Below are 10,476 nucleotides of genomic sequence, written 5' to 3'. Positions count from 1 at the left end.
TCCTCTCCGCGGCCTTCCACTGCCTGGAAGCGCAGCCGCGTCTCCACCCTACCCGGTTCGCGCAGCGCCGTCGGGGCGTCCCGGGAGCCCGCGCTCCGGCACCGCAGGCAGGGCAGGGTCCAGAGGGTCCCGAGACGTCTGTAGCCGCGCCCCAAAACCGCGCGGCCGCTTAAAAGGGGTGGACGTGAGAGCCTCCGGAAATCTGGGCACCTAGACGCCCCCGCAGGAACCAGAACGCCTAGGGGCCGCGGGGAGCCCCAGAGGGGCGGGAAGAAGCCAGGGACTCCTTCGCACCCGCGCCAGGCGGGGGAGGCCCCTGGGCAAGCGCCCCGCCACCCCCGACCCCAGAGGGAGAGTGCCCTACAGAAACACCCCCCGTCCCCGCACGTGTCCTCCTCCCCGCGTTTCCCGAGTCACTTCCCGCCGCCCATTCCCCAAGCTTCCTCGCCCCCGCCCCTGGCGACCCTCCCTGGGTTTCCTTTGTCCCCTCCACACCCTCGCCCCGAGCTTCCTGAGTCCTTTCCACGGATATTTCCCCCCCTCCCCATCTCACCCCCCGCGCTGCGCCCCTTCTGGAGCTTTTCCCGTCCCCTCCCCCTCTCCGGCTTCCCCGTCCCTTCCCGGAGCCTCTCCAGCGCCCTCCCCGCCCCCTCCTCGGTTTCCCTTGTCCCCTCCCGCCCCGCCCCTGTTTTTAAACCTGGCGCCGAGCGCACTGGTAGGTGAGCGCCCTCGCCCGAGCGGTTAGAGGCGCGGCCGTGTCGCTGGCGCCGCCGGAGAGGCGCTGGCTGCGCGGGCACCATGAGACCCGAGGCGGCGGCCGGAGCCCGGGAGGCGCGGGGGCGCGTCTGTCACTGCCCCGCGGACGGTCTCCGGAGGCCACCGCCGCCGCGCGGGCCCGAGAGGTGAGGGTGTCCCCGCGGCCCCCTGGACGCGTCGAGAGGCGCGCGGCGCGTCGGTGCGGCGAGCGCAGAGCCGGATGCTCCAGCGCCGCGGAGCCCCCCGAACCCGGGCGGAGCCCCGGAGCCCGACGGCGACGCCGCGCAAGTTCCTTAGCTTTAGACGAGCATGCACAGCCCTCTCCATTTTCCGCGCACGGTGCCGAAGTGTGGAGGCCCAGGAAGCGCCCCGCGAGCAAATGGGCCAAGGCTTCCATTCATAGATTCTGAAATTCACTGGGCTGGGAACGTTGGAGTCTCGGGGCCTCTCAGCTAGCCTTGTTTCAGGGGATCCCCTCAGCACGCGGACTGTCACACTCTCGATGACAGTCTTTGTTTGCCCTGCGCTTGGGGCTCAGCCCTTTCAAGGTAGTACAGTTAAAGTGTGGAAGGGGCTGGGTGGCTAGGCAGCCAGAGAGGAGAAACCCATCCCCAACCCCACCCCGCTTTCGCATCGTAGAACCCTGTGGAATCATCTCTGCAGGGTCAAGATCCTTCAACAGCAGAGGGGGTGCGGTTGAAATTAATGAGCAAAAAAGTCGCCAGCTACAGTGGGGAATCAATTGAATAATCCAGTCAGGTTGGGAAAGAAATCTCTCAACTAATGTGTCCCCTGATAATTGCATCAGATTTGGGACTTCTCAAAGCCAGTGAAGGCAGAGAACTGAGAATGTGGCAGGAGGAAAAAAACCACAAAAAACAACAAAAAAAACAAGCCGCAAATGAACTTGAGAGAACTTTCTGCGGTATCCAGTGACTCTTTCTCAGGCAAACTTTGGAATTGATAAGAATGATAACTCTTATGATATACTTTTAAAAGACAGCAGAAAATTCTGGGGTTCACCTCTGGTCCCTGCCTTTCCAGCCCCACACCGTGGAGACCTTGGATCCTCACACCCCAAGAAGCTGAGCTGACCAGAACTGGAAGCCGGGTAAGGTTAAGGTGGGCATTGTGGTATCGAAGGGTTCAGCCAGAAAGTGGCACAACTAAAAAATGACCATGAAAGGCCTCCTCAGCTTGTCCCTCCCTTGGTCCTCTAATGCAGAAGTGCCTGTGGGCCTGGGAGAGGGAACCTGGGTGAGCTTGCTGTTGATCAGACCTGATCACGTGTATAGATTGGGCTCCTGCTTGCTTCTTTCTTGAAAAGCAAAACCACTATGGCGTAGCTCTTTCAAGGGCATTTTGAGAGTTCTAGAAAAGAGCAATCGAGAGAGATTTCTTTATGTTGAGTACCCCCCCCCCCCCGGAAACCAGCAGGTAGAGAGAGGAGGGGAGAAGGCTGCCCCAGTCTCCCTTCCGTGTGTACCATTACTGGTGGGCTCATACCACAGTGCAAATAAGGGCAGAGACCAGTCTGGGGTGCCCAGAAGGTGTGGTTTGAAGCCCCCACCCACCATCTGGCCCTTTCTGAAGCACTTTTGCCCAGTCTGCAAGCACTCCTGGGGTAATTCATGTTGTCTGAGCAAATACTCTCCAGCCGAGGGCTTTGTGGGTAAAGATTAATCTCCACCACAATTCTTTTGTTTCCTGCACTGGTAACTAAATTGCTTTATACTTTTGAAGTAATGGCTTGCTTTCATAGAATTTACCTTTCCTTTTTAAAAAAATCTTAAATTGTAAGTTGATGTCTTTTATAACGCTGAAGAGCTAATCAGGCTGGGAAGGATCATGCATTTAATTTACCAAACATGTGGTATATGTTATGTGGGCAGTTATTTGTAATATGATAAGAAGCTCAGGTGCACGAAAGCTGACCTTTGACTGTATTTTGATATTCAGACTACTTTATTAAATTAGCCCAGATGATGGAAGTTTTAATTGTTGCTGTTATTTTAAAAACGAAACAATCTATATCAAATTAACGAGGGATATGATTGTGTAGCCCAAGTTACTCTTAAATACGTGCAATATCTAAATAATGGAAAATAATCAACACCTTTTGCATTCAAACTTAAGTTCTTTTTTTTTTTTTAACGATTTTATTTATTTATTTGAGAGAGAGAATGAGAGAGAGCACATGAGAGGGGGGAGGGTCAGAGGGAGAAGCAGGCTCCCTGCCGAGCAGGGAGCCCGATGCGGGACTCGATCCAGGGACTCGATCCAGGGACTCGATCCAGGGACTCCAGGATCATGACCTGAGCCGAAGGCAGTCGCTTAACTAACTGAGCCACCCAGGCGCCCCCAAACTTAAGTTCTTAAACATAAGCCCTTTAAAAGGTGCTTGGGAGAGGGAGAAATGATAGTTCACAATTATCCAATTTTTTGTTAAATGAAATGTATATGGAGCCTATCAGTTGTTGCAAGAATAAAAATACAATAGCACAGTGTAGTATGCAAGGCAGATGGGTTTTTTCCTCTTATGATGAGAAGGATATTTGTGAGAAAAATGATTACTTGCAGAAAAGTGTTCAGCTGTAGGAAGTTGCTAGTTGATCGTCAGCATGGCACAGTTGTGTCCGTGGATTTTGGGAGTGGGGGGTGCTCTGAGGGGGCTGTAGCGCACGCTGCCCCGCTTGCCCGGCCAGCTCTTTGGAGAGCCCAGCGGGCCAGGCGGAAAGGACAGCACCGGGCGACCGCAGGTTCTAGGTACCGCGCACTGTTCCGGGAGCCCGGGCAGGCGGAGCGCAGCCTGGCGCTGGGGGGGAACGCTTCTTGCTCAACAGCGCCCTCTCCCGACAACGCGGGAGAATGCCTTGGCTCTAGAGCCAGGCTGTGTATTTCCCCCGGAAAAATTCGAGGGCTGCGTTCGAGGCCCTGTGCCCTGAGCACTGGGGTCACCCTCACCCATTTGGTACCCCTACCTCCCCTTGGGAGCTGTCTCCCTCTCCTGCCCGGGGGAAATGAAGGACAGCCTAAGCCTTTGTTGACCTCTGTTACATTTCGCTCCTGGCCACTTGCCCACCTTGCAAGGGAGGGGATTTCCTAAAAAGAGGTGTCTGCTGGGCTCATCCTCCCACTTTATAGGCTTCCCACACCATCGCTGTATCGGGGTCAGAAGCTGCATGGGGAGGAGAACGGGCGACTCTAATGATTAAAGTCTGCTTGTATCTCTTACTCCTAAGGACACATACACACACACACACCTTTCCTTGTATACATTGCTGATCCCCTTGAATTATCCAAGTGTGAATGTGTAGACATTTCTGTCATCAGAAAATGATCTTTAATTGGAAGACATTTGTGGCATACAGTTTTTTTTTTTTTTTAAAGATTTTATTTATTTATTTGACAGAGAGAGAGAGAGCGAGAGCAGGAACACAGGCAGGGGGAGTGGGAGAGGGGGAAGCAGGCTTCCCGCTGAGCAGGGAGCCTGATGCGGGGCTCGATCCCAGGACCCTGGGACCATGACCTGAGCTGAAGGCAGACGCTTAACCGACTGAGCCACCCAGGCGCCCCGTGGCATACTTTTTTAAAGCTATGTATGTTGGGGGTAAAGTTTTACAGTTTTTAAAGGCATATTGTATGTTTCACAGTGTCTGGTCAGAATTACTCACTTAAAGGAAGCTGTCTTTCTGTGCTAACACTGTCTTTTGGTGTCCACCAAAGTTTGCACCGTGGCATTAGATGTGCTCCCCTCACAGGATATAAAGTCACTCTGACAGCCCAGGATGGCTTACTGTGGTAGTGAGCAATTAGGGGTATTTCATAATTACAAACAGAACCTAACACGGACATGAGTCTCTGGAGTCCTCAAAAAGCGAACTTGATTTTGGAAGAGATTTTGTTCCAAGAGCCTCATTTTCCTTCCCTAACTTCACTCACCCAGGCATATTGTAAAAAATACAGTTGGTAAAATATAATGACATTTACTCACGAAGGCCACACACCTATCACTGCGGGATAGAATGGGTGTGATGATCGTTGGTGACAAACCATCCTCACAGTCCTTCCTTGTCCTGCTCTAGCAGATTTTGTCTCACTCCCGATCTGCCTTCTGCTAGACTCCATGCAAACCCAAGGGCTGGGGTTTCTGATCCATTGCCCCAGGCCATTTCAGCTCACTTTCAAGCTGTTCCCGGATGGTCTGTCCCAAGACGCCCCACTTTCCGCTTTCCATAGTAACTAAAATTTTCAGAGCTCTGAGATCAAATGACAATTACCAGCTTTGCAGCCTCTCAGATCATCTGACCACAGTTCAGGCCAAGTTCACTGAGATTCAGGACCTCACGAATTTGGGTAGAATGGGGTCAGTCCTGGACAGGCAGGTGTGACTGTCCCTTCACCTCCCTAGCGCCGATGCTGGTCACAGCATGGACAAGCCTGGCTCTCTCTCTCTCTTTCTGCTTGTATCTTATCTCCATCAATGTTGCCCTTAGTGGCTCGGACTGGCTTCCCTTTCCTCCACTCGTGATATTCAAGTGGTCAAGTGGTTTTTTGAATACTACAAAAGAGCCCTTGGGATCCATCTTTCCTTGCCTTCCTGTCACTGTTCAGACCTTTATCCCTTCTTGCCCCGTTCCTCTGAGCCCTTACCTCCCCGATCTAGGCTGTGCACTGCTCCCCGGGGCCACCATTATCCTTAAAATACAGATCTGACTATTGAACTCCTGGCTCAAAAACCAGCAATGGTCTCTAGTGCTGTCTCCAGAATGAAACCCAGGCTCAAAAGTAGGTATTCAAGGTGTCCTGTAATCGGGACTCAGCTTCCAGCTGGAGCCCATTAAATAACACAGCTTCTCCTTCATTCCACACTGGGCTCCTCACCTCTCCCCACCTATGCTCTCTGTTTTCTGGCGCCTCAGAATTTGATGTTCCCCTCCACCAGGAATGGTCTCAGACTTGCACACCCAAATGCTGCTGACATCTCCGCTAGGCCCTCCGTGAAACTTTTCTTCCTCCCTGCCTAGAATCATTGGCATCTTGCTGTACGAGGCTTTGTAGTGTAGTCATTTGCCTACGTGTGTCTTTTCCCGTTAGATTGAAAAAACCTGAACTGCAGGACTGTGTCAGACTCATCTTTCCATCTTTGAATCCCTCACAGTGCCCAGGACATTGCTGACAACAGGAAGAGAAAGAGGGGCTTATCAAATACTGTGAGGGTGTTTAAACTGTCTCTAAAATTGGTATTGATACTAAGAAGTACAGACTACTTGGATTTTCTTTTTTAGAATTTCAGGATGCTAAGGTTGTTGACTACGAGGTTCTTGACCATGTCTGTTATTGTACGTGTCTGTCTTTACAGCTTGAACCTGAAGGTGACCAACAAACTCCGGGATCAAAGGGGGCCTTTGGGTTTCAGCATCCTGTAAGGTAACATGACCTCACAGTAAGAAATAGATTATTTCCTTTTAATAGAGGCGTAAATACACTTTAATGTCTTCAACTGTGCACATTCTCAACAAAGTAGAAAATAATTCAGTATATTCTCTAATATTTAGTTATTATTACCCCAAGAAACTTCAAGGATCTTTTGTTGGATTTCTGGAATCCATTCTGGAATCATTCATTCATTCATTCATTCAGTGTTCTAGTTGCAAATTGGATTGACCGCTTTCCTTTGTCTTTTTTTTTTTTTTAAAGATTTTATTTATTTGAGAGAGAGAATGAGAGAGAGAGAGAGAGCACATGAGGGAGGAGGGTCAGAGGGAGAAGCAGACTCTCTGCTGACCAGGGAGCCCGATGCGGGACTTGATCCGGGGACTCCAGGATCATGACCTGAGCCGAAGGCAGTCACTTAACCAACTGAGCCACCCAGGCGCCCCCTTTGTCTTTTTTTAAAAAATTTTTTTTAATTTTAATTTTTTTTTAAGATTTTGTTTATTTGACAGAGAGAGAGACAGCCAGAGAGGGAACACAAGCAGGGGGAGTGGGAGAGGGAGAAGCAGGCCTCCCGCTGAGCAGGGAGGCTGATGCGGGGCTCTATCCCAGGACCCTGGGATCATGACCTGAGCCGAAAGCAGATGCTTAACAACTGAGCCACCCAGGCACCCTTTCCTTTGTCTTTTGTTTTTACCTCTCATTACATATTATGTCTTGTGTTAAATTCAACGGAATATGAATTGTATATGTGTGTCTGCTGATCTACTTAAATATTTAAGCCCATTCCGATTTCTCTCCCAGGACATCAGTTAGTATATCGTCCAGAGCAAAGTAAACCTTCAAAACATGTGTGTGACTGAATGAGGGGCCGGGTGGATGGCTCCACCGCGGTTGGCTCCTCCAGGCTTTCTGAGCTCCCACAATCCTGGGGGACTGTGTCCTGCTGTGTCCCTCTTACATTTCATCCACTTTGGGCAGGTGGCTCACGCTCAGGATTTGTATCTGTTTCTCGGTCTCTTTCTCTCTCCATCCTGGAAGAGTATTTTTACCCTGGTTATCCTGGAAGACCGAAAGTTTTAGTAAAATCCAAAGATCCTAATTGCTAGAGATAAAATCGAAAGCCCTTCAGACTGGTCAAAGAGTGATTTTTGGAAAAGGGAAACTTTCCTCATGCCCCTGACACCAGTGGTCTTTATTCCCCACAGGATCACTCGGGAAGCTTTAAAAATACAGACTCTGGGTGGCTCCCTGGGGGGTGCTGATGCACTCAGTCTGGGCAAGGCCTACGTGTCTGTATTTTCACAGGCTCCCCGGCTGATCCCAACGTGCATCGGGGTTGAGGGCCACCACCCTCCTTCATGCCCCGTGAGCACCACCTGCCCCGCACACCCATGCACCTGCTTACCACAGACACTCTGCTGCTCCCCAATGTTTGATTCACTGAAAATGCAGGGACTGGTGAAGCGTGCATTACAAACCAAGGACACAAGTTTATTCTATCTTTTTATTACAAAAAATTTCAAACTTACACACAAGGGGAGAGAATAGTCACTGGCCTCCACATGCCCATCTCCAGCCTCAATAATTATCAACAGTCTTCAGATCTGATCGTGTGTATCACCCTCTCCCAATTATGTTTTTATTATTGTTAGAATATTTTATTTTTTTAAGATTTATTTATTTGAGAGAGAGAGAGCACAAGTGGGAGGGGCAGAGGGAGAGGGAGAGAGAGAATCCCAAGCAGACTCCCCACTGAGCACAGAGGCCGACGCTGGGCTCAATCTCACAACCCTGAGATCCTGAACTGAGGTGAAACCAAGCATTGGATGCTTAACGGACTGTGCGCCCCCAGGCGCCCCTGTTGTTAGAATTTTAGAGCACTTCCAGACAGCCTACAAATTCAAATTCCCCTGTAAATACTTCAGCATTACAGCTAATTTTTTTTTTTAAAGATTTTTTTTTTTAATTTATTTGCGAGAGAGAGAATGAGAGACAGAGAGCACGAGAGGGAGGAGGGTCAGAGGGAGAAGCAGACTCCCCTCTGAGCAGGGAGCCCGATGCGGGACTCGATCCCGGGACTCCAGGATCATGACCTGAGCCGAAGGCAGTCGCTCAACCGACTGAGCCACCCAGGCGCCCGACAGCTAATTTTTAATATGGCCAAACCTAAACTATGTTTATGTTTCTGTCATTACGTGTATTTTATATAATATTCTCTCTATATAATATATATTATATATAATATATAATTATATTATATTCTGTCGTTATTTGTATTTTATATAATATAGAAATATATATAAATTAATATATTTAATATATTTACATATAATAATATATATTCTATATGTAGAAATTATATATATATATATAATGGTTTTCTTTTCCTCTGTTTGTTGCAGAGTTCCTCAACCCGAGCACTATTGACGCTTGGAGCTGGATAGTTCTTTGTTGTAAGGGGCTCTGGTGGGCATTATGGGATGTTTACCAGCATCCCTGGCCTCTGCGCACTACATGCTAGTGGCTTCTTCTCAGTTGAGGCAACCAGAAATGTCTCCAGACATTGCCAAGTGTGCTCTGGAGGTTGAGAATCCCTGGCTTATCAGAAATCCTAGGAAGTTCAGAATTGTCATGCATTATTTATAGTAGGGCATTCTCTCTCCCTCTCTCTCTTTTCTTTTCTATCCAAAAAGAGAGAAATTGCAATCAGCTTTGCAGGGGTGCACGGCTGGCTCAGTTGGTAGAGTGTGTGACTCTGGATCTCGGGGTTGTAGGTTTAAGCCCCATGTTGGGCATAGAGATTACTTAAAAATAAAAAAGAAATCAGCTTTGCAAATAAGTAGTGGTCAAATGATAATCCCTCTCAATTCCTCAGAAGACCTCAGGGAAAAATGCAAATAAATTAGTGAAAGGCATAAGAATAAGGGGTTATGGGGAGAGTGAAGGGTATTTTAAATACTTTCCATGTATAACTGTAATCCTAAATTCTACAGAACCTGAATTTAGAGTTCCAAGTTTATATATTTAGGTTCTTTCCCTCCCTTCCTCCCTCCTTTCCTTCTTCTTTCCTTCTTTCTTTCCTTCCTTCCTTCCTATTCTTTAGACACATAGTCAGGGTTACCGTTTTCTGTTCTGGCAAAGCTAGGAACCCACCCCTACAGCTTCTCTGTAGCAACGTCCAGAAAAATTAGCTGCTTCTCTAGACTGTGGTTCCAGAGTCATATTTCCTCCAGAGCCCAAAGGTCACAACATTCCCTATCCTTGGGGGTGCTAGGGGGAGTGGGGCCTAACCTAAATAGGACATATATTCTCCAGGATAAGTGACATTCTCTGTTTGATCAGAATGAGACTCTTCATCATGAAACTCAGGGTTTTAATTTCCTTTTACCTTCATGGAAGCACACCCTTTTTCCCGTGGTGGTCTAAATCGATCTGCTCACTCCGATTATAGCTTGTTTCTGAACTAGTGTGTAGGGTTCCTTTTGCCGGGTCTCTCCACCTGCCCACGTTTTTGTGTTCTGAGGATTTAGAAAACACTCTGCACAGTGAAGGCAAGATCAGAGAGGGAGATTGGGAGTTAGATGCCTCTAGGGAAGAGGACCCGCTAGATGGAGGTTAGCCTGTTTCAGGGTGATTAATGGTGTATTTGTTTCTTAAATATTAGACTTTATTTACCCATTTCAAAGCGCCAAGAGTATCTGCAGAGTTCTGGGGAAAAAGTGCTGGCCAGTTTCCCAGTGCAAGCCACAATTCACTTCTACAATGACGAATCTGGTTCAGATGATGAAGAACAAGAGGAAGAAACCCAGTCTTCCAACCTTCAGAGTCAGGCGGAGAATGGCCCAGGATGGAAGGACAGAGGTCAGCTGACAGACCCAGGATGGAGTTCTGTAGGACAGAGTGGCCTCGGTGGTAAGGGTCCGCTCCCTCATGGTGACTCTCTGGGGGGCACAGAGCGTGCCTCGCCCAAATAAATGGGGTCTTTCTCCCACACCAGACTTGGCTCACATGCGCTCTTGGGGACAGCTGTGCATTTCCCCTGGTGTACAGGGTTCGGGGACTATCTCTGGCCAACAAGAACTTAGCTTGTAACTTTTCCTGCTCCTGGTGATTCTCTTCAGGGCACTCATGCATACCATTGGGAAAGGAACCGGGAGGTTTGTGTTGACGTGGGTTGTTATCAGATGGTACCAACTTTCAAGGCACATTCACATTTTTACTCTGCCATCCAATGACAGATTATTCCAATATAGATTAATAACCCACCGATGTCTCTCACTT

At 48.9% G+C, this 10,476-nt stretch overlaps 1 protein-coding gene across 1 annotated transcript; it reads left to right on the top strand.

Moving 5' to 3' along the window:
* Positions 1–753: 753 nt before the first annotated feature.
* Positions 754–10,207, top strand: RIPPLY3 (ripply transcriptional repressor 3). The gene is made up of 4 exons (XM_021677966.1): positions 754–902; positions 1,801–1,867; positions 6,119–6,186; positions 9,860–10,207. Exons 1-4 carry the CDS (start codon positions 799–801, stop codon positions 10,167–10,169), a joined length of 549 nt encoding a protein of 182 aa, XP_021533641.1. The 5' UTR covers positions 754–798; the 3' UTR covers positions 10,170–10,207.
* The last annotated feature ends 269 nt before the right edge of the window (positions 10,208–10,476 follow it).

Source organism: Neomonachus schauinslandi, chromosome 1, assembly GCF_002201575.2.
Source record: "Neomonachus schauinslandi chromosome 1, ASM220157v2, whole genome shotgun sequence".
In the NCBI taxonomy this organism is placed as follows: domain Eukaryota; kingdom Metazoa; phylum Chordata; class Mammalia; order Carnivora; family Phocidae; genus Neomonachus; species Neomonachus schauinslandi.
The sequence above is the reverse complement of the archived record's forward strand: the minus strand, read 5'-3'. Positions and strand labels throughout refer to the sequence as shown.

Bases quoted from the DNA above. Each gene is read 5' to 3' on its own strand.
- RIPPLY3 (XM_021677966.1), top strand. From the start codon at position 799: ATGAGACCCGAGGCGGCGGCCGGAGCCCGGGAGGCGCGGGGGCGCGTC. The intron at 903-1,800 runs GTGAGGGTGTCC...CTGCCTTTCCAG, and splicing joins CCGCCGCGCGGGCCCGAGAG to CCCCACACCGTGGAGACCTT. The intron at 6,187-9,859 runs GTAACATGACCT...CTTAAATATTAG, and splicing joins GGGTTTCAGCATCCTGTAAG to ACTTTATTTACCCATTTCAA.